The 25,283-nt window shown below is 38.3% G+C and overlaps 1 protein-coding gene across 3 annotated transcripts in view; it reads left to right on the plus strand.

Annotated features, from left to right (window-relative positions):
* kiaa0825 (KIAA0825 ortholog) overlaps positions 1–23,007 on the plus strand; it is a 194,844-nt gene extending 171,837 nt beyond the window's left edge. For all 3 annotated transcript variants that reach the window (XM_007893070.2, XM_007893069.2, XM_042334331.1), the window contains exon 20: positions 22,356–23,007. In XM_007893070.2, the coding sequence (XP_007891261.1) occupies positions 22,356–22,452 (97 nt within the window). In that variant the 3' untranslated portion in view covers positions 22,453–23,007. The remainder of the gene's footprint in view (positions 1–22,355) is intronic.
* Positions 23,008–25,283: the final 2,276 nt, after the last annotated feature.

The following is a 25,283-nucleotide window of genomic DNA, read 5'->3' on the forward strand; positions in this document are numbered from 1 at the left end:
ATAAGCACCTCAGGACATAAAGTGTGTCTTGTACAGAGAACCACATGTTCATCATGTTGACCCACAAGAACTCTGTTCTGACCCAAGATCACTTTGGACCAGAGCTTTCATGGTTGCCTGGGCACGTGGAATTTCCTGCATGAGCAGTACTTTGTATTCCAAGGCAGAAGCTATGATTGTTTTTTCCATAATATAAAAATGTTAATACTTTATCATAATTAAAGTGACAGTTGAGATTCTGCAATTGGCCTCAGCAATTTGAGCCTGGGCAAGGTAAGGAAAGCATGGTTTTCTGACTGCTGTTGTTACCATTGCTGAAAAGTGCATGTTTAAGGACGTTCACAAGATTATGATTGGTTTGGAAGAAGAAGGCCCTTTGGCCCATTTAATCTCATCAATCCAGAACACCTACCTTACTGTCTGGATGTGTATAGGTATGGGGTCAAGTAGAGTCATGATGGAGGTTGGGTCAAATCCTAAAAAACTTGCAAAATGTCATTGTCAGGGTTCACATGAGTAACAGCTACTTGGATATCTGGCAACAACCAGTAACTGTAAATTAAGTAGAAGATGAAGAAAGAGTTAAGTAAGTTCAGGAATGGGGGACAGGAAGAAAAATGGCGAGGAAATTTCTAACAAGAAAAAATTGCTTAAGTACAATGCAATACAAAATTACATTTGTATAGCCCCTTTCATGTCGGGAGGACATCCCAAGGCATTAGACAGTCAGGGATTTGGACCCGAGAAGGGGGAGGGGGTTGGGGTAAGGGAGGGTGGAGGGCCGGAAGGGTGGCTGTAGGCATGGTTGAAGAAGAGGGTCTGGAGACATGCCTTGAAGGAGGCAAAGGAGTGAGTGAGGCAAAGGGAATGTGAGATGGAGTTCCAAAGGGTGCGGGCAGAGAGGCTGAAGGCCCACCCACTGGTGATGGGGCAGGCTGAGTGGGGGACATGAAGCAGGCCGGAGCCTGCTGAGTGGAGGGAGCGGACAGTTTGATGAGGGGTTAGCAAGGTACAGAGGTAGGAAGGGGCAAGGCCGAGGATTTTGAATTCTATCCTCTGAGGGATGGGGAGCCAGTGGAGCCAGGCGAGAGTGGGGGTGATGGGGTCACAGAGCCTGGTGCGAGGGAGAACACAAGCTATGTAGGTAAGTAACCAGAAAGATAATGACATCTCATAAGCCCACATAAGAATTTTGATTGTGAATTTTGTTTTCTTTTTATTTGTGAATGTATATTAATAATATTGTGTACTGGAAAGATATTGTAGTTCTGATTCTATTACATCATCAGTACTTTAAATGCAGACATTGCTTTCTTTGTTCCAAGCTTACTGGAATACTATAGATTCTCAAACCAGGAGAATTTCTTACACTTGCAATATTGGCTTCTCTCCAGCAAGCAAACATTTTGTGGTTGGTAGAAAATTTGCTTCATTAAAAAAGCAGCTGCTTTCATAGCCACATACTGTTCATTACACAGATTAATGGCAGCAGCTGATGAACCAGTACATATATGCCAATAAAGGAATCTGTTCTGTGGCTACCATTTTAAAACATAAATCTTCAACACCTGAAAAACAAAGGCAATTCATAATAATAATAATCCTTTTATTGACAATTCATATAATCTTGATAGCATTATTTCGATGATCGTGCTCCTGTTTATATTCTTTAACATTGTTCAGTGGAAGTACACGATTGCGTACTATCAAGTGTGTGGTGGAAGGATAGAAAGAGATCACACATTCATTAAATACGTATGTAATCACTATGCTTCTCATTGGTTTCTCACAATTTCCACGGTGATATCCAATCACAGCCAGAACAAAGGGTCACTTGTCATAAATAATTGGGAATAGAAATGGGTGGGTTAAAACATAGTCCTCTCACCTCTGGCTCCTGTATTTGTATCCAGCAAAGACAAACCGAATGAAAGTTAACTCTTTATGATGGCCCCTAAGTGAAATGAGTTTCGACCATAATAATAATAATAATTCTTGCATTTGATATAGCACATTTTCACGTCTTCTCGACGTCTCAAAACACTTCACAGAATATACTGTGAAGTGAGTTGACAGCATATTTGTGGGCGAAACGCGGCAGCCAATTGTACACAGCAGTGTCCCACAAACAGCCATGGATTGAGTGACCAAATTATTTTTTTTGAGGGATTATTATCCCTGGAAAAGCGATCCGCCAGCGATTAACAACCGAGTTCCTACTTACTGCTAGATAAACAGAGGCGTGTGGAGTAAGGAAACTTGGCCAATGTTTCGCCCTGCTGGGAATTGAACCCAGGTCTCTCGCTTGTGAAGTGAGTACTCTAACCACTGAGCTACAGGACTCCACATCTCTGTCCATTTCCCAACGGACAAAACTATACAGCAAAAAACTGTTTGTAATTCAGCACTAATTGGGCAATCTTACTCAGAGAGGCTATAAGATGACTGATGTGGGAAATGGAAATGTCACACTTGTGAAGAAGCAGGTATTCTTCAGAGACTAAGATTTAGACATTAATAGGGGAGAAATCCAGGAGGGAGCTCTCAGCTCTAGATCTAACATACTGTTCCTGATCTGAGGATGCTTGATACCCCAGGTAAAAGGAGGAAACTGCCAAGTACTGTTCCGAAAACAATATGTTGTTAACAAAATGTCAGAGACAACACGCTTATTAGTTTGTTAGAATTGCATTCTGCTAATGTTTCTATGATGTATTATTATGCTTTTTTTACTTATCTTTTGTTACTGTAGATTTTTTATAGGAGCTCTGTTTTTTCCTCATCCCCAACCACTGAACGACCACCATCCATTATCCCTCCCTTGTCCATTCCAAGTCAATAAGAGGGCAACCCGTGTAATAATCTTTTCGTACTAGACATAGGCATTTTATTTCACTTTTTGAAGTAAATGTTATTGCTTGCTATGCTATATTGGACAAATAACTTCTACAATATGAATATGAAAGATTTAAACTGCTGAATGTGTTCAGAATTATGCTATATATTTTGCCATTGTTCTGATGAGAGATTAAATATCTGAGGTCCTGTATGCCTAGTCAGGTGAACTTGAAATATCTCATGGCATACTCAAAAAGAGAAGGGAATTTCTCCCAGTGTTTTGGACAAAAATCCCCCCAGATAGATTGTTTATTTACTTAATGGCTGTTTGTTGGACATTGCTATGTGCAAATTGGCTGCCACGTTCACCTATAAAGCACATAGTCAGTACCCATTACAGTAAATCCTATAAAGTGCTTTGAGACATGCTCCCGATATGAAAGGTGGTATATCAAATGCAAGTATTATTATTAATGTATCGCTCAGTATGTGTGATATGTATTGTTGGTGCAGTAGTTGTGAGTATATTTGTGGGTTAATAATTGGCATATATATATTGCTCTAATCCACTTATCAATTAATATTTAAATCAAAATATTTTCCCATTGATGGCTTTTTTAAAAAAAATGCTAATAGTCGGGATTTTTAAAATAATGTTTGTAATATCTGACCATCTTACATCAAAAGTTTTTTTTAATGAGAAACATTCATTCATACCATAATGCAATCAATATACTGGAAGTGTCCAAACATTTCCTTTGGCCAAATTTCAGACCTAGCTTAACAGTGAGACCACAATAAGTATGATGTGGGTGAGTGTGTATCTCACTGTCTCTTTCTCTACCTCTGAACTGTCTCTGTGAGTTTGTGTGGGTGTAAATGTGTGTATCTATCCATCTCTACTTCTTGAAATAAACATGGATATTTAGTTGTGTGTGTGTGTGTCACTCTAATCTTGCACTTACCTAGATTGAAATATCAACCTGCTGGTCCAGAATTACTCTACTAACATCCTGATCCTGGATACCTTGCCATTGTGGAATTTAAATGCAAGGTGGTCTGTTCGACCCTGAGCCGTCCTTTCTCCCTCATATCCGCGCCACAACTGGCACCGCCTTCCATCACCTCCGGAATGTCGCCAGACTACGGCACTACCTCACCCCTCACGCTGCTGAAACTCTGGTCCATGCCTTTATCACCTTAAGGCTGGAATATGGGAACTCTCTCCTCGCCGGCCTTCCCGCCACCTCCCTCCACACTGCAGGTCATTCAGAACTCTGCAGCTCGTGTACTGTCCCGCACCAGGCTTCGGCGACCACATCACTCCCACCCTCGCTCGCCTCCACTGGCTCCCCATCCCCCAGAGGATCGATTTCAAGATCCTCATCCTCACCTACAAGGCCATTCACGGCCTTGCTCCCTCCTACCTCTCTGACCTACTATCCCCCTACTTACCTGCCCGTACCTTCCGTTCCTCTGGCTCCGGTCTGCTCCACATGCCCCGCCCCAACAGCCCTACCATCGGTGGCCGGACCTTCAGCCTCTCAGCCCCGAGGCTCTGGAACTCTATCCCCCAGTGCCTTCGCCGCCTCCTCCCTTTCCTCCTTCAAGGCCGGTCACAAGACCTTTCTCTTTGACCGTGCCTTCAGCTCCCCTCTCGACTCTCTACCCCCTCCTCGCTCCCTCCCTTCCCTCCCCTCACCATTTCCCCCCTGCTCGGGTCCTGACCCAACTGTACAGCGCCTTGGGACGTCCTCCTGACGTGAAAGGCGCTCTATAAATGGAATCTTGTTGTTGTTGTTGTTGTTAAAAAAATATTTCTGACATTGCAAGCTGAGGTGACTTCCACATCACATCTTAGGGAAGATACTCAGCATGTGGACAGGGGCATTCTATTGTACCACAACCACAACAATAGCACTCTTCACATGGGTAATGTCTCGGAGCGCTTGATGCTGAGCCAGTTATACAAATATTGTGCAATTGTTTGGGGAATTTGAAATACTTTTTGGTCATTCAGTATATGGGATGCAATGAAACTCTTTACTGTTGCATGCGTCCTGGAAACTGTATTTTGAGGGCCTAAGAGGTACATTACTGAAAAACAACAACTTACATTTATATAGCAACCTTCACATAGAGTAACGTCTCGGAGTGCTGTAATGAAGTACATGGGCTTAATGCATGTGGCTTCTTGGAGCTGGGTTGTTCAGTTTGTTATGATTTTGTAATTGAGGTTTTTTTTGTGTAGATGTGTGACCTTGGAAATTCTAGATGCATTAACGTTGAACATGTTTAATTTTGTTTTTTTTCAAATATCTTTCTATACTTCACATTGTTCAAGCAAGTGATGAAGGTACTTATCAATACCATCTTGAGATCATGTTGAATGTCTTTTACAGGTGCAAACTACCAAGTCACTCAATTAGAAATGGTTCTGATAATGCTACCTCTCTTTCCCTTCCTGTGTATGTACTGAAAGAAAACTCTTCTGTCAACATCTGTTGTATGTTTGAATCTGGATGATTGCTGTAACCGTATGTTGATATGACTGTGTCAAGCTCTCTTGTGCTGCTGTGATTATGCTAAATTTAGTGAAAGTTACGTTATTCAGATGGAATTTGCTTTGCAGGTTCTTGTTTTTATTCTTTTGTTTATTTCCACTCCACTCTAGAAACAGAGAGCTACAGTTGCACGGGCTAACCTGCAGTCCCTTGGCCATGAGCACAGCGGTGCAGAAATATTTCCCTGGGTTTACTTTTAAAGCCATTTAAAATCTTGTATATACCTGAATGATCCTTTCCTTGGCAAGTTCTATCTGCTTCTAAGCACTCCGAGACACTACCCTGCATTTTAAATGCAAGTTGTTGATGATGATGTTGTATCCAATCCATGAAGTTCACGTGCCTTCTATTCTTACTTCCAAAATGCAGTATTTTGTACCTTATCACATCGTCGAGATGTCTCAATGCGTTTCACAGAATGTACTGTATGTGTAGTAACTGTTTTTTTGGAGGTGAATGTGGCAGCAGTTTGCCCACAGTAGTGTCCCACAGACATCGATGATGTGAATGACCAGTTTCTTCCTGGCAACGAACGCTTAAGCAGGCTGACAGGACCTTGGTTTAATGTCTCATCCAAAAGACAGTACCTCTGACTATGCACGCCCTCCCAGCACTGCATTGGAGTATCAGCCTAGATTAATACCTCAAAATCCAACCTGGGACTTGAACCCACAAACTTCTGACTAAGAGGTGGAAGTTCTTCCAGCTGAGCTGGCATCTTGGATAGCGATCAAGGTTCCCCTTTAATTTTCTTTTCCCCCCTCTCTTCATCATAGGTATTAGGACAATTTGTAGCATTTCAACTTCTAACCCATTTTAGTACAATAAAGGTGGCACACACCAAGGTTTATATATTGGACCTACTGGTCTGTATGGTTCAAGTTCTCTTTACATGGTGTCTTTACCCATTGAGACGTTGTCAGAAATCTGTGTGTTTTTCAAGTTTACTCACTTGAAGAGTAATTCTACCTGGTTCTAGATTTACTCTATTTACGTAGCATTTTAGAGCATCCAGAATTTGGCAAATTCTTAAATACAGCTGTAAACCGGTTTACTGTAAGTATTTTTGAAGAACTTTACAGTTCAAAGTTAATACCAAATTGAACAATTTGCAATGTTCTGGATGCTCTAAAATGTGATGTAAATGGAGTAAATCTAGACTCAGGAAGAATTTCTCCCCTACTATTGTTTGACTATTGTTTGACTATTGTCTGACTTGTCTGAGAATTTATAATTCATCTGCTGCCTGTGGCTTTTGTTGGAGAGCTTTTGTTTCTGTGAGTAATATTTGTTCAAGATACCCTGCGGTGTAATCAGTTTCACTTTGAAATTCTGTCAGGATAGTGTCAGTTTGAATATTGAACACTCAGGTATAATCAATTTTGGTAGTTTGGGTTTGCTGGTATATGAAAGGTGTTCTTATTTGTTTTTTATTCTTTGTCTTTTAGTAATTTTCATTTGTGGTAAGGAAGATTTTCATCTGTATAGTTTATGACAAGGCAATGGTCAAGATTGGTTTGGATGAAGAATACCCGCTTTATGCTTTCCAATTGCTTCGTACAAATCGGTTTTGTTAGAATTTTTTTTAAAAAGCTATCTGGTTATCAACTTGGCTCTTTTGATAGCTCTCTCATGTTGGAGTCAGAAAGTTGTGGGTTTCAGCTCCTTGCAGGACTTAAGCACTGAGCTGCACCCCAGTGCTGTCTGAGGTGGTGCTGCAGTGTTAGAAATGTCAACTTTCAAGGCTCCTTTTGCCTGTTCAGTTGCATCTTATGACTAATATTTGAAAATTGAAGGCAGTTTTATTTGATGTCCTGTAACAGACATCTAGATGAATTGGTCATTGGTCAATTGTTTGTTGGGCTTTGCTGACACAGGTTAATTTTTCTACAAATAGTCAAAACACTTTACAGTAACATTTTATGAAGCGCTTTGAGACATTTTGAGGATGTGATAAGGCATTATGTCAAATGCAAGGTTCATATTATTTGCTTATAAATAGTCGAGTTATTTGATTGTAATTACCTGTGAAATGCTTTGAGGTATTCATATTCATTCATCCTTACATTTGATATAGCGCCTTTCACACCAGGAGGATGTCTCAAAGCACTTCACAGAATATACTGCAAAGTGTAACGACTGTGTAACTTATAGGCGAATTGTATAACTTGTTGGTGAACTTTCTGCCAATGACCCAGTTGGTAAAGCCACTGTTTAAAGTGAAATGAGAAGGTTTCAGATGATACGATAAGGCATAAGTGCTTAAATCTTTTAAAATACAGTTGGATAAACATCACTATAAAATAAACAGTAACAACACTTTACAGGAAATCCTGTGAAGTGTTTTGAGGTGTCTTCCTGATGTGAAAGATGCTATTTCAGATGCAAATTATTATTATATTATTATAGTGTGGTAGAAGATACAGATATAAATATGTGATTCAGAATGGGATTGAAGGATGTAGAGATGAGTATTAAGTCGGGTGATGAAATGCTCTTTGGAATATAATGCACATGCTACTTGAATCATTGATGTATCATCTGTGGAATGCAACTGGTCAGGATTGAATAGTGGGGATTGTAAAGTTAGATTGATGGCCTGGAGGTCTGCATTGATTACCTTATCTTACACAACATTATTATTTTAGATATTTTACTTGTGTGTAATGCTTAGTTGGTACTGTGAGTCATGCTGGAGTCTTGAGTCTAGACTACTGAGACCACCTTCATAATTTGTTCTGCTGCAGAATAAATGCAGGCAGTATAAATCAATTTGACCTCCATTCCAAAAAGGTCCTGATGCCCCTCAATAAGTTAATCTTGTTTTTGTTCTTAAAGTGAACTACTTAGTTGTGATTCCATCATCATAAACTGCATAAATTTGTGCTAAGTGAGTGCTACATTTGGATAGTTTTGTGCTTTTGCCCATGCCCACACGGAACTGGTTGAGAATGCACACACATTTCACTTAAAGCCCTCAACACCAGAATAGACCTTTATCCCATCAGTCCAAAAATGCATTTGAATCTAGGCTCCAAAGGCAAAAGGGAAATGTGCTCAGTTGGCAGCATGCCTCTGAGTCAAAATGGTATAGGTTTAAGCCCTGAGTCAGGGCTTGGATCTCACACTGCAGGTTGACATTCCAGTGCAGTGCTGAGCTGAGCTGCATTGTCAGAGGTGCCATCTTTCAGATGAGACATTAAACTGAGAACCTGTTTGAAGATCCCATGGCACTAGTTAAAACCTAGTGAAGCACTTTTGAGATGTCTCAACAAAATGCTAATTGAGTGCTATAAGTGCCATATGAAATGAAAGGATTATTATTAGTATTGTATTAGTCAGTCATCTGCTAAGAATATGCTTGACCTGGTTCTTAGGTGCACAAGAACAGCCCTGGGGAAACAATAACCCTGTTATCCTCTCTGCCTGTAAGAGAAGCATCCAACCTTCTCTTGTGGAATCCTACAGCACAGTGGTTAGAGCACTCGCCTCATAAGCGAGAGACCTGGGTTCGATTCCTGGCAAGGTGAAATGTTGGGCAAGTTTCCTTACTCCACACACCTCTTTTTACCTAAGAGTAAGTAGGAACCTGGTTGTTAGTTGATTGATGGGTCACTTTTCCGGGGGTAATAATTCCTTCAAAAATAATAATAATAAATTGATCGCTTCAACCACGACTGTTTGTAGGACCCACTGCTGTGTGGAATTGGCTGCCATGTTGCCCACAAAATATACAATCAATATCAAATGCAAGGATTATTATTATTAGTTTCACTCCAAAGATCAGAAATTTGCTGTGTGAACAACTAGAGGAATGTCTCCATATTGTTTCACTCTGGTAGAGAAGGTTAGTACTCCAATGCAATGCTCAATTTCATTGAAGTTGAATTGTTGTTTGGATTTATGGCAGCCTTATTGTTAAATTGCTATTGATAGTATTTTATCTTGGCAAGCTTAACATCCGCAAATTCAGAGTTGTCAACACGGAAGAAATGTTAGGAGTAAAATTTATGACCAGCAGGAGTGATACAGATTCCAAACCCATTTAAGCATATTTATGTATTTTGACTGTTGATTTATTAGGGTGACATTTATTAAAATGGATTTTCATGAATGAATATAACTCTAGTAAGTACATTTGGGATGCCAGCAGCTCCTGCAGTGGACAAAGAGTTGATCTATTTTTAATTGTCTGAGGTTTACATGTTTTTTTTAGCTCTGAAAAGTAAAAGTAAAGTACTTTGAGACATCAAAGGTGATATACAAGTGCAAATTGGTTTTCATGTATAGTTATAATAATAATCATTGCATTTGATATAGCGCCTTATACCTTCATGTCTCAAACTGCATCAAAGAATATATTGCAAAGTGAATTGACTTTATGGTATATTCTGTATATTTGTGAGCCAAATGGTCAATTTCACCATATTTTCTACATCTTAACCAGGATGTGCCATTTGAAGCCCTCGTATTTTTGATGAGTGAGTTCCGAAATTTTTAAAAAAATTGTAAAATATTTTGGGACACTTCTGTGTGACCTCTCTTTTGGACACTTAACTAATTCTGATAGTTTCTTATTCTTTCACATGCTGGATTGCCAGAGAATTGCTTAGATGGAGTGCTGCTCAGGAAGCTCACTGATAAATTGACACGGTTAGCTTGTATCGTTTAATGCGTATTCCCTTCTGAGACAGGAGCCGCATTTAAGGTATCAGTTGTGATGCAAATGAGGACACAGAATTATATAGATTATATAGCATGGAAACAAGTCTTCCGGTCCAACTAGCCTGTGCTAGTGTTTATACTCCATATGAGCTTTTCTTGTACCCTTCTATTCCCTTTTGCCTCATGTATGCAAATATGAACAGAAAACAATTGCAAGAGAGAAAAAATATTACTAGGCCAAACAAATAGTTATATTTTACTATAAAATACAATACATGTGTGTATTCTGAATTTCTATACAGTGAATTGATAGGAAACCAACAAGTATTTATCATGTACATATATGGGTCAATAATTATCATTCTGTATGTGCACACTATCAAATGCACCTATTTTCCACTAACAAACCTTTCACCTACAACATTACCATTTCTCAATGCTGCTGTTACTTACAGATTTACAATACTCATTAATATACAGGACGCAGTAACACTCAGTTACATTTTTGAGAGCTGTATTATTGTACATTTTATCTCTTTGTCAGTGAACTAAGTAGTGCACGAATGGACATCTATAATGATTCAAACCTGTAACTTGCAGATGTGTGTTTCAAAGGTGAATCAGCCAGGCAAATTGTTTCCTTGCTTGTTACTCTAAATTTATCCTATTTTTTGACATTGTTTAATCAGTCTGACTGAATAGTCTTGTCAGTAGAGAGCATCAAATTGATTCTGCCTAACCTTTGGTCTTGTAACATACCAAGTTTCTATTTCAGTCTCTCTAGTTATAATCTCCTACCTAAAACACTGAGAATCTACTTCAGATAGGAAAATAGACTGAGGAAATAAGAAAGGGTAAAATACTGTATTAGGGAGAATAATCATTTAATCGTTCTCATTAGATCTGTTATTTAACTTGGGTTCTATAACTTCAGAAATTGTCTTTTTATTAACTTTCATTAATATAATGGTATTCATTGGGAGACAAAATATAGTTCAAAAATGAATTCTTGTTTGTGAAAACTATGATATATCACTAATGGTTAATATGCTAAATCCTCGCTTTAATTCTCATAGAAGCCGTATGTTTTAGATCTTACATTTCGCAATGTTGTCAAATTAAAGATAAGATATGCAGCTTTTTGCACTTATGGATTATGATGTCTAAATAATTCAAAAAACTAAAATGCCTCATTTAATCATATTTTACAGAAATGTAATCTTAAGGAATTGAAAATGAACTGGTTGACCTTTCATATCAGTTGTATATCATGGTGTAATCTTTAATGCAAAGTATCCAATTAATTTGTTTTGCCTACATGTTTTTACTGGCCACAAAGCACGATGGAGCATGCTGATGGTCATAATTATGTCGTGTACAGCCTGGAAGTGTTGCTTTTTGAGACTGCAGTTGTTAAGCGGGTGAAGTGAAGATAGATCATTGACAAGTGAGAATGGTAATAATTTATTTTCTATGGATGGGGTGTGACAAATCATGTCAGAGTGGTGGCAGAATACTGTGGGGCTCTGTGAAGTAAGACTGTGATGGGCAGAGATGAAACCCTTCACAGCTCATTTAGTCTAAATGGAACCGCCTGGGTGGTGAATCAGTTCAACATACCATCCAGAGCATTCCTGCACAATATTAGATCACTTAAAGACAAGAACATAGGGCTTCTGTTGTGCATTAATCAGTACGGCTTAGCTATCAAGTTGCAGAGTTCGCAATGAGGGATAAAGGAAGTAAAATGTGTGAACTATTTTTATGTAGTCATTATTGGTTGGATGAATAGTATAACCTTATTATCTTCGGCAGATTGCAGTGGAAAACAACTTTATAAACAAAGGAATTTTTTTTAGAATTCTCTTCATTTTGTCCAATGTTTCTAGCCTACTGTATTCATCCCCTGTAAGCCTGCACAGTCTGGACTACAGATTTCTCTTTATCTGCTGTCTGCCACTGCAAATATAATTCAAACAGGGTGACCTGAATACTGTCAGCTTTCCTCTCAGAAGACAGAACGTGTTGCTTCTTTGCGGCATTCCATCTAGTGACCTGTTTGAGAACTGACAAAACATGACTGGTGTAACGCATTGCTTTACCAAAGTGCTCCACAGTTTGGTAAGATTCTGGTTCTCACTCATAGTTCCTTATCAGGTAGTTCCCAATTACAGAGTAAAGACTAGAAATACAGCGAGAGAAATACATCAGGGTTGCCCTTGTTCTAGTTCTACGACCAACTACAGAAACACATGACTGGATACTGATTTCCTATCTACCCTCTCAGTTGGAGAATTGCACTCAGCAAGGTGAACCTAAAAGGAGGAAGTAAAATAATAATAATAATCCTTGCATTTCATACAGCGCTTTTCACGTCTTCTAGACGTCTCAAAGTGCTTCACAGAATATACTGTAAAGTGAATTGACTGTATATTTGTGGGTGAAACGCGGCAGCCAATTGCACACAGCAGTGTTCCATAAACAATCGTGGATTGAAGTGACCAATTTATTATTTAGATAAATATTATTTAATAAGATTATTTAGATAAAAATAGATGAGAATTCCGCCAAATGAGTCTGACTGATTTAACTGAATGTGCCCTGGGTTGCCCAAAAAGAAATGATCTGGTGAAAGATAAAGGTACTTTCCAGCTTCCATGAGCAAACTGTCTTTTTCTGCTATCTTCTTAGCAGGTTCTTTTGCTTTCTGTGACGAAGCCTTCAAGATGGTTACCAGGAAACATATGGGATAATGCTTCAAAAGTGTTGGCTTATGCACGTTAGTTCAACTTTACTTGCTCATCAATGTTGTTTTTAATAAGAGTATAAGAAACTCAATAATCCTTGCATTTGATAAAGCGCTTTTCACGTCTTCTAGATGTCTCAAAGCCCTTCACAGAATATGCTGTAAGGTGAATTGACTGTATATTCAATTAGTTTACATATTATTGCCAAGAACTGAAGCAGTATGATCTGAGCTAGATAGTCAAGCATGTGCGAGGCAATGCAGTACAACAGTCCATTTTAAAAATTATATTTCTTTTAAATTAATTTTCTATTCACACAGGCACACAAACTGTAAAGATTTTTTTTCCAATTGCTCCATTCCCCCTCCCCCTTCTTCCTCCAACTCCACCACTGTACAGTGCTCCAAGATGCTATCCTGTGTGAAGGGTGCAATATAATTGCAAGTTGTTATTTCATAACTTAGACATGTCATTCTTTCTTATTCTTTCAATGTCCAATAACAAATGGCTAGATTGAGAAAACTTTCTGATTATTGAAAGTTAGGATTATGATTTTGTTGTAAATCATGTAATATTCATTGGCCTACAGTGGTTAACAGGATTAAAAATAGAATATAGAATATTTCATAATTTGTAGGTGAATTATTACATTAATTTTGTTATGAAACATTATGTATTGAAAATTCCTTTCTGGATTCAATTGTCAGCAATACTTTTGCCACTCCACACTGACAAAAAATTCTTAAAATTTAGAAATTTAATTTCATTCGGTTAATCATTTAGGAGGTATTTGGGATTTTTTTGTCCATTTAAACAAATACGTGTAAAGTTTTTACAATTGCTTTCAGACAAAACCTTAAGCAAGTTCTTTACCCCTCATGCCTCTGTTTACCTAGCAGAAAGTAGGAACTCGGGTGTTAGTCGTTTGGCAGATCGCTTTCCGTGGGTAATAATCTCTCCAAAAGAAATAATAAAAATTTGGTCACTCAGTCCATGATTGTTTGTGGGACACTGGTGTGCGTAATTGGTTGCCATGTTTTTCCTACAAAATATATAGTCAATTAACTTCACAGTGAAGTGTTTTGAGACATCTCGAAGATACGATGAGGCACTATATCAAATGTTAGGATTATTATTATTATTTTGCTATTGCATTCGATTTTGGTATTCTGGTTTCAGTGCTTGGCTTGTTCATTTTCATTTTAGGTCTTTTAGTCAAAACGTGTTGATTTGTTTTCATTGCTTCAAACAAAGCCGCTCTTTAGCATCCTTGATGTCAATTAATTTTAATGCTAGGATGGTACAGTATTAGTTTTCATATCCTGTCACTCGGATCTTTCTGTATTGGTCATCTCACCAATAGTTTTTCCACATTTCCATGTTTTTCCACATTGCATAACATATTCCACAGCATAGACTCTGCCAAATTCCCCAAGAGTGCTCATCACAGATGCTTAATGCAAGACAGTAAAGAAAGAATGGTGCCGCTTGATCCTCCACTACCAGAGAGACCTCCTAGTCCAATTAGTATTCAAAGCACAAAAGCTCCAAAAAAGTCAAAGAATTGAATGCAAGCTGTGGGACCAAGGCATTCAAGCATACTGGCCTAAATTAAACATTGACTTTGTGGTTCATACAGTAGTTGACAGGGCTCTCTGAGAGGATACAATCTCTTCTAGCTCAAGTAAAGTTGCTTTAGCCCAATTTGACAATAAACCAAATTTCCTTGTCAAATCAAAAGCAACATTGGCATCCAGCAGATCAAAACACTCTGCATTGGTTCACCCTCAACAATATTTAATCAATCAGAAGGTCACAACAAACACTTCAGGAAGCACCTTTTTTCCTGGCTCTGTACAGTTCAGAGATTTTCCTTCCCTCTTCTCCTGCAGTACATCATGTCAACTAAAACAGAACCATATCATCAACATCAACTTGAATTTACATAGTACCTTTCACGCGGTGTAGCGTCTTGAAGTGCTTAAATGTGGCAGAGCTTGATATAAAGCAGGGGAGAGAGGAGAGGTGACCATAGGCATAGTCAAAGAGGAAGGTCTTGAGGTAGATCAGTACGGATTACAAATATTTTGAATGGAACTCCAGCTAAGAATCATCCCTCAATGCCAGGAGTAATTGCACAAAAATTATCACAAACATGTGTCAAGAAAACATATTTGAATAATGTGTCATCCTGGCTCAGTTGGTAACCCCGAACAACAGGTTATATTTAATGCTATTCGTGTAGGAAACACTGAATTTATGTAGCGTCTTTCATGTAGGATACACTGAATTGTCTTTAGATGAGACGTTAAATCAAGGTCTTGTCTGTCTGCTCGGTGGATGCTAAAGACCCCAAGGCACTATTCAAAAAAGAGAAGGGAGTTATCTCAGTGTCCTGTCTAACAGTCTCCCAGATAAAAAAGAAATTGGTCAATCAGTAAATTATGGATGTTTGTGGGGCATTGCTGTGCAAACATTTGCTGCTGTGTTTACCTATAAGTACACAATCACTTTACAATAACTGAGATATTTGACAAGATAATGTACTGTATCAAATGGAAGGAAAAAAACACAGGATCTGATAATTTACACTTTGTCACAACAAATTAACTGTTGTGGTGGGCTGATAACTTTCTTAAGATTGTCAAGAGAGTTCTCCCAACTAGCACATTTGAGCAGTTGAGATACAGTAGCTTCTTCCATCTCAAAACCTTAGAAAAGTTCTCTCATCAGGCAAACTCTTATTATTTTAGTGAGTCTGATATTACAATTGATCTCTAATCCAATCTGGATTGAAGGGAATTGGGTAATTTCAACTACAAGAAGTACAAGCTAATAACTACTGTACAGCACTGTGCATGAGTACACATGTTGGTACCAACTGCAGATCTACAAAGTGTGTTATTTTACATGGGGTTAAACTTGAAAGTACCAAGTTGGAACCCGGTTGTTAGTCGATTGGTGGATCGCTTTTCCAGTCCTAATAATTCCTTCAAAGAAATAAAAATAATAATTCAGTCACTCGATCCACAACTGTTTGTGGGGACACTGCTGTGCGCAATTGGCTGGCGGGTTTTGCCCACAAAGTATACAGTCAATTCACTTTACAGTATATTCTGTGAAGCGCTATGAGACGTTTCAAAGACGTGATAAGGCGCAATGTCCAATGCAAGGAATATTATTATTTCCCTTATTCAGATGATTGACACAGCTAAACTGCCTCTCAAAACTCAGTAACAACTGCAGTGCACTCCACTGTAATGGAAGGAAATAAGGTACAATCATGGAATGTGGTTGTTAACAGCATTAGCAGCACTAGCACAAGTTTCCACTAGTTATATTTCAGTAAAACCTAACCTTGTTGCAAAGCTATTGGGAAAAGACAGGGCAGAAAACTGATCCCTCACCTAAAGTTTTTGAGATAATTTATCTTAAGGAAATGGTATTGAACAGATAAGTAAAAGCAACTATGTCAATGTGTATGAAAGTAATAGTTAGCGAGTTTCCCAGAGGCATTTGAGATGACATAGAACAAGAGAACATAGAACAAAAATTCCCAAGTCTGTTCCAATATTGAAAAAATAGCATTGTAGAGTTACAGTTTGTTCCTTGAACCTCTTTTTAAACAAATATTTTTTTCCTGAATATTTTCTATAATACTGAATGAAACAACAATGAAAAGATCATCCATCCTTAAGCAATGAACTGATCAGGTAACTGAGCTTGAGTCTGGAAATATTAACATTACAGTGTTTCACAAATTGCATAAATTTGGTTACATTGAATGAGATTGCATTAAAGAGTTCATTTTAAGGAGGAATTTTTTTAATAAAAAGTGATCGTAATGGGATTCTGCGTAAGTTAATTGATTTTAAAACTGCCTCAAGAAAGGAATATTTTTAACTTTTAATTTTATTTCGACATAATTTTATTTCTGCAATGCTATATATTTCTCTCTAGATTCCTTACTAATATCTAATACCAACAGAGTTCCACAATGCAGAGAGTAATGCAGTTTGGCAAGCAATGTGCTGCAACTAATAGAACTATACAGTACTCAAGCAACAAGACCCATGTTTCTGCATGACAAGAATTATTTTTTATCACTTTCCCTCTCCCTCCCCAAAATAGTGCTCAGCTACCATGAAATGATCCAGAATTGTTGTAGGTTAAGCAATGAGTTCAACGTGCTCTGAATATCAGACTAAGATTCAGATATCCATTGGAGCTTCATCGCAGACTTAATCATAGGTGGGACCTTACCTTGGGCAAGTTTCCTTACTCCACACAGAGCCTAATAATAATCCCTCCAAAAACAAAAACAATAATAAATTGGTCATTTTCAATCCACGGATGTTTGTGGGACATTGCTGTGCGCAATTGGCTGCCGCGTTCGCCCACAAATATACAGTCAATTCACTTTACAGTGTGTTCTGTGAAGCGCTTTGGGACGTCCTCCTGACGTGAAAATCGCTATATCAAATGCAAGGATTATTATTATTATTACTCCACTGCTTTGATAGAGTGGGAGGACAGGGAAATGGGAAGAAAACAGGTCAAGTGCTTTCAAAATTAAGTTACCAATCTTCCCTTCTTTCTTCTGATAAGCAATAAATCTACACAACTACATGCCCTTTCTGATATGAAGCAGTTGTCATTTTGTCAGTTGCCGATGCATTTCTCTTATCGGTATATCCGATCCACCCATATTTCCCTGAGTGATAAGCAATATGCGACTACAGATCACTCAACAAATTAGATGTTTGACATCCATTCTTTTGGACAACGATTTTATTACCTCAAGTCAAATGAAGATCAGATGATTATCTTTTTAACTACTACTTCGTTCTCTACCAAGCATTTTGTTATTTGCCTATGTTTCATTGGTCTTTTGTATCTCAATACCTGGAGTTAGAGTCTGTGAGAATGATTGTTGTGTTAGTCATGTACAGTTGGCCAGCTACTGCTTGTACAATGTCAATCACAAACGTCTTGATTTCACACCAAGCGTAACTGACAAGAGTGAATTGATCACCTGAAGCACAAATGTGCTTCAAAACACATTTATAAAATTCACATACCGTAGATGGTGTGTATAGAATTTCAGTTTGTTGAATCCAGATCACAAACGCTTTATGCTGATACAATTTGAAGTAAAGCCAAAATAATATTTTCAAATATGACAAGGAGACAGTATAGAGAAGCACAGGTTCATGGTAGGCGAAATGCAATTTCAGAAGGGATAGCAACAACCAAAATTTATACTTCTATAGTGACTTCTTTCCCGCTTCCTGAGGTTCGAGGGAGCCAAAGATTGGGGGGAAGATATTTTAAGTACTGTATAGTCAAAAGAGATAGATATTCAGGCAGGATTTGAAAACTGAAAGGGAAGTGGCATTGCAGAGAAATTCTTGGAGAGAGTGCCAGAGGGAGGGGGCAAGGTGGCTAAAGGCTTATCTGGCAATGGTAGGATAAAAGAGGTAAGGGGAATGAAGCTGGTTACAGTTGGTAGAACAGAGAGAGTAGCTGGAAGAATAGGGTCACAAGAGACCGCAAGGGTGGGTGGAGGGGGATAATGAGGGGAGCGGAAAGGTGTCCAAAAGCCCAGTCAAAGAACCAAGTGAAGTAGTGTTATGCGCAATTGGCTGCCGTGTTTCACCCACGAATATATACAGTCAATTCACTTTACATTCACTATTCTATGAAGAGCTTTGAGACATCTAGAAGGCGTGAGACGCGCTATATCAAATGCAAGGATTATCATTATTATTATTATAGTGGCAGAACCATGTAATATTGCAGAAATGAGGGAAAGCAGAGCTAGTGAAAGCATCAAAAAAAATCACTGGAGCTTGTAAGATTTAAACTAAATATCCTCCACTTTGTATCCTTCCAAACTGCTGATCTGAAGGAATGGCAGTGTGCCCTGGCTGTCCTCCTTTCTGAGACAGCAGTGTGCTAAAATAGGCCCAAAGTACTTTTTTGTAAAACTTCCCTTTCCTCTGTTTCATTGTGTGGAGTCCTGTAGCTTAGTGGTTAGAGCACTCACCTCGCAAGCGAAAGACTTGGGTTCTATTCCCAGCAGGGCGAAATGTTGGGCAAGTTTCCTTACGCCACACACCTCTGTTTACCTAGCAGTATGTAGGAACCCGATTGTTAGTCGATCGGCGGATCACTTTTCCGGAGATAATGACCCCTGAAAAAAAAATACAAATTTGGTTACTCAATCCACAACTGTTTGTGGGACACTGCTGTGCGCATTTGGCTGCCGCATTTTGCCCACAAATATACTATAGTCAATTCACTTTATAGTATATTCTGTGAAGCGCTTTGAGACGTCTAGAAGATGTGAAAAGCACAATATCAAATGCAAGGATTATTATTATTGTCTCTACTCAGTGCTGCAATGAATTTCTTTACCGAGTTCGGCAAGCCACACCTGGGGAAAACAGAAACTAATTGTCATATAAAGCTGGGATTCAAACCAAGGATTCTCAGTTTGTGGCACAGCATTAGTAATGCTTTACCTTTTCGGCCACCTGCTTTCACTACAAATTTAATAAAATATGTATATATAATCTACAATTTACAATTCTAAAACATACTTTATGCACCTTTCTATAAAATATTTTGATTAAAATATATTAATAAGTGACACAAACAAATAACTTATAATACATTAAAAACATTAAAAAAAGGTCTCTTGTTTATTAGTTCACATGTTAATTATAATTAGAGCCATTTGTGTATTTCATTGGTGAGGTAATTACAATTTAATATATGAATTAATTAAAAACTACTTAACTGTGAAAAGATCTGCACCACTGCTCTTCCAAACCAATTGCTTATTTTTAGCACTACATCAATGACAGCAAAAATAGTTACATATTTTTGGAAGCTACATTTTGTATTTGAAAGCTTGAAAAAGTAAATGAGACTTGGTGCAGCATTTTTGTATTATTGCCATGAACTTGGTTTTAAGCACTCTGGAATGCTGTCCTGCATGAGGGGCACTATATAAATAAATGCAAGTTGTTGTTGTTGAATCTCACCTTTGTGTAAATATCAAAATTTAAGACATCAAAACAGCCATTACAGCTTGTGAAATTTAAATTAAATTTCCCCCACTTGGTAGCTTGTTCCGGAGTGCTGCTGATCTGATCTGAGGCTGTGGCTGAAAGCCTGTGGCAGACAATAGCTGTCCTCATTTCTAAGATGGTACATAAGCTGAAATAAGGCCCCAAAAAACTCCTTTTTTATATAATATATATATTATAATAACTTCACTCTTGTATAGTATGGGCCTTATTAAACATTAGAAAGGCCTCTTGTTGATTTGTTCATGTTAATTAGAGATGCAGCAATTTGTGTATTTCAATGGTGAGGTAATTACTAATGGTAAGAATCCCGTCCCCCAGCGACTTGTTGACTTTCATTGATGATACAAGCAGGCTGGTCACTCAGCAACAGTGCCCTGACCGAGTACTGCAGACCTGCTGGATAATGTATATTCCATCATCAGGTCCACCAGAGAATGACTCAGCTTTATTCTCCCAGAGGGGAGTAACAAGTTGATAATGAGATAGTGAACCAATTTGGGTTTGAGCTCTGGCAATATATATTTCCAGTACTGTAATACTATAGTTTAAATCACATTCTATCAGCTGGTCAAAATAAGCCTACAAATAATATTGTGATAAAATATCATCAAAATATGTAGTGGTATATAATAGGTTGCTTCCAGTTCAATTAGATCCTGTCTAACTACATTACTATTTTCATATTTGTACAGTATTTCTAGTTGTACTATATGTTGTTATTTGTTCTCCTTGAGAGTGTTGTGTTCTAAAGATGGTTATAGCCACATATTTCTGTACAACTGTCATTGATTTAGCAGTAGTTAGGGGATGTTGGTTTCTGTTTATTCTTTCTTTACTTGAGGTGGTACTCCTAGGCTTTATGAAGGGTTTTATCTAAATGCTCACAAAATATAACCAGTTGAGGCATAGTGAATCAGGTATGCACTGCGGTCCTGAACATATGAGTCAACATATTCTATCAGTTACTGTCATTCAGTGAGAACATTTATTGGGGAAGAACATTTCCTTGAATAATGAGCAGTCTTTGCTATAAAGCACACTGAAACACAATGAGACTTTTGTTAAGATGGCATGACAGATTTTATCAATGTGCTATGCCAAACATTGATAGAGCATAAAACCATGGTTACAATTTACCACCTCATTTGAAAATATGGGCTGAATTTTTAGGTGGAGGTGCGAAGTAGAATCGGGGCATCCACTTATTGGCACAGAATGAAATTAAATGACCTCCAGCAATTCTGGCATAGCCCCTAGAAATTTATAACACAGAAAAAGATTATTTGCCCACTGTGTCTTGTGTATAGCTCCTAACAGTGAATAATGCAATATCAAAAGCTGGAATTGGAAATAAAAACTGGAACTTGATTGCAGTTTGAAAAATTCTCTCAAAGAGAAAGATTCATTAGAATGCAGTTACATAGGTAAGAGTTTTCCAGACAACTGACTGAGCTGAGATGAGGTGGGGGGAAGAAACACCAGGCCAGTCCAAGTTTGTATTCCTCAATGAAATGATCATTAAGCAGGAAAGCTGCATGTGCAGTGTCAGTTCAGTGGTAAAAAAAAATCCAATTTATTATTTATTCAGTATCTGTTTATGCTGACCTGCAGCAGGAAAATTAGCAAAGAATAATAAATTAGATAACAATGGATACTTGGATATTGGTATAAACCAGTGCTGTAATCTAATTGATTACACAATTTCTCACTTCACTGTGCCCAAATGGATGTTATGCTTGCATACAAAAATATTCACTACACTTGCCCATGAAGTACTTTGAGATTTTTTGACATGATTAGGTACTTTAAATATTTCTTTTTTGTATTTGGTCTTTTTTGATGTCTGTGTGTCGCTTATTGCTGAGAACCTGTGTGCTCTGTTGTGTCGGTGATGCCCATATGGAAGGATTAATGGTTCACCTCTGGGACCTGGATGTAAATCTAGCCCAGATGATGGTGTGAAATCCTCTTCTCTCTGTTCCCTTTGATAGCTGCAATCGAACTTAAAGTGCAAGTGGGTGCATGGTCACAGTAAAATGTGACAATAATTTGGCACAAAAATTGGCAATGTCAGCCATATAACTTGGATTAATTGTCTGTGAAAACAGTTCCTCATCTGAGACTGGGAGCTTTGCATAGCACTTCACCTGTGTTATATCTGATGCAGAAGTGTCTTGACACTGACACTTGGCGACCAAAGTGATTAAGTGCTCTGTTCCCAGTATTAACATGCTTTCATCCAAAAGTATAAACAATAAAACAGGTGTGCATGTTTGTTCTATGAAATTCCCAGAAGATATTGCAGTTAACTTAATGAAAATTGATCTAATAGTGCAACTGTCTGTAACCAGTTATTAAAATAATAAGTTATTTTGCTTAAGTTTAACTGAAAGAACTACTATTAAATGTGGTGTGAACATTTGCTTGGTTATATCTTGCAGATGGGAAATGAAAGCTGACACTCCTCTTGAAGAAAAAGAAAAACATATGATTGAGCACCTACAAACACTATATTTGAACAGCAACAAAGGACAGTGAAAACCCTACCACCATGTTACATGGAAATATTTCAACAGTTTTAGAGACCACTCCATTTATTGTTTTTTAGTTAAAATTCAAAAGTTATATAAAATATCTGAAGCAATAGATGAATGTGAATAGGTAAATATTCATAAATAGATCTCATGTTTCTTCTATTCTTACCCTGTGTAAGCCACAGTCTAACACTTCAGTGAAAATTTTAATATCTTGTAAGTAGTCTGATTTATGAAACTGTATTTACATGACATTTTTAAAGGAGTCATGGATGACTTATTAAATATTAAAGACTCAATACTATGCTGTGGTGTGATATTGTTTTCAATGACACATGCTCATTATAGTATCAACATTGTGCCACACTTATTTTAAAATGTGTATAAATAATTAATTGTTTTATGTATTAAATTTATTTGACTGTACAGGCATGCATTTAAACAAATTGCATGCTTTTTTTAAAAAAAATGAGGATCTGTTATATCCTATCTTTACAGAGAGTGTTTGAAGAATTACTTTATTTTTCTCAGTTTTAATAAAGTTCCTCCTGAGAACTTCTAACCCAACCGATCCTGGCTTCATCTTGATCAGCCGCAGAACGAGAAATTGTACAGAGCGTCTCACATTTACCCAACAGACTGTGAAATGCAATCAGACTGCAGATGGGCAAGAATACTCTTTTGATCTCATTCTTTCAGAATACCAACTGTACTGTTGGTATCCCCATTACAGTATCAAGCTTTTTCTTACAATATTACAATGTCCTGGTCCCAACCATTCTTCCTGGTAGCCTGTTTTAGCTGTTGATTACCTTCTATATAAAGATAACCTTCCTGAAGTCTTTCCTAAAATTTCCCAAGACAACCTTGAATTTGCTCTCATTTCCTGATGTCTGTCCTGTAATATCTGACAGTATTTTTCTAGCTTTCTCTTGTTGCTTTGTTTATCTAGTTGTTCCTCATTGCTCATCTTAACAAGATTGGATCTCAGCCTTGTTGCTGTCCTCTGCACTACCTCAAGTGGCCTGGGCAGCCCTCAATGACCAGAATACTTTGGAGTGCTCCAAATGAAACCTGACCAGGATACTATCCGTAAGAAGTGAAACTGAGAACTACCAATGAATCTCACTGTCTTAAGATGAAACTTTGGATGCAATCCCCCCTACCTCATGTGCCGCGCAAATTTTCAGTCAATGGTATTTTGAGACTTTCCCAGAGTGAAAGGTGCTATATAAATGTCAATTGTTTAATTGAAGGCCTACCATTTGTTCAGGAAGGGCAGCCTACACTAATTTCTTGTATGGAGCAGCTATGACTGTACACCTGTCTTAAAACCTTTTTGATTGCTTCCATAATGGATTTTTATATTTCAGAATATAAGTTTCTCGCATTATTTTCATGTTACTTAATTACACATACAGCAGTACAGCTATGCCATAAAATTAACTGGTGAGGACAGAAGTTCCCAGTTTCCAACAGATATTTCCAAAATTAATTGGCAGGTGGATCCAATTCAAGAATCCACGTTCCATTTCTCAAATACTTATGTGACCTGCACGGGATGACTATAAATGAAACTGTTGCTAATAGGGCAATTAATACAACAATTTGCATTTATATGGCGCCCTTCACGCTGGGTAGAGTCCCAGAGCGATTAACAGTGACGGAGTCTGACTCCAAGCCGGGGGAGAGGGAGGGAGGAGGTGACCGTAAGTACGATCAAAAAGAAGGGCTTTAGGGCGGGATTTGAAAGTGGGGAGGGAAGGAACAAAGCGGAGGGATTGGGGGAAACAGTTCCATAGCTACGGGGTGTAGTGACTGAAAGTAAGGGCTCCTATGGTAGAGCGGAGGGGTCGAGGGATGAACAAGAGGCCAGAGCCGGCCGAGCAGAGGCAGCAGGTGGTGGAGTGGGGGCTGAGCAAGTCGGAAAGGTAGGGAAGTGCGAGGACATGAAGGGATTTGAAAACGAGAGAGAGCATCTTGAAGTCGATCTGTTTGAAAATTGTGAGCCAGTGCAGCTTGGCAAGGACTGGTGAGATGGGGGTCCGGAGTTTTGTGTGGGGTAGTATCCTAACATTTGAAAAGTCAAGTTGGGAAGCGAGAAAGGTGTGAAAGGGTTTCAGCTGCTGTGGTTGTGATGAACAGATGGAGGCGGGCAATGTGGCGGAAGTTGAAAAAAGGGTCCTGGCCCGGGAACACATGTGGGGGAGAAAGGAAAGCTGTGGATCAAACCTGACGCCTAAATGCACAAGGGTTTGGTAAGTCTGAGGGAGATCCCGGGGAGGTTGAGGAGTTCGGACCCGCAGGAAAGAAGACGTTGACGGGAGCCAAAGAGTATGACAACAACAACAAGAAAATTACATTTGTACAGCGCCAACATTCAGCTGCAGGAAAATAGCACTAATCCAGGCCTTGATGTCCCTAATCTGACCAAGCAACAAAATACTGTACTGTATTTCCTACCACTGAGGCTCTTTCACCATGAATGCTGAAGAGAAATGGGATGGGTAGCAACTTTCAGTAGGCAAACAGGGAAGCAATTGCTCAAGTTTGCCAAATAAGCAAAATACATGAGCATCAGAATTCTGGATAGCCACACAAAGTAGATTATATTATTATTATTATCATTATTATTATTATTATTATCAGTGTTGTGAACCTCTTAACCTTGCTGGATGACTTAAGCCTCTTTAGTCTTTAATTCCCAAAGGACCCTACACTATTTAAATAACATTATTCAGTGTTTTATACGGATGGGAAAGAGGCGTCACACGCCATTGTGTGAAGAGTTGACTTCAATAGCATACAACAAATAAATAATAATCCTTGCACTTG

Source organism: Callorhinchus milii, unplaced genomic scaffold (genome assembly GCF_018977255.1).
Source record: "Callorhinchus milii isolate IMCB2004 unplaced genomic scaffold, IMCB_Cmil_1.0 Scaffold1, whole genome shotgun sequence".
Classification (NCBI taxonomy): domain Eukaryota; kingdom Metazoa; phylum Chordata; class Chondrichthyes; order Chimaeriformes; family Callorhinchidae; genus Callorhinchus; species Callorhinchus milii.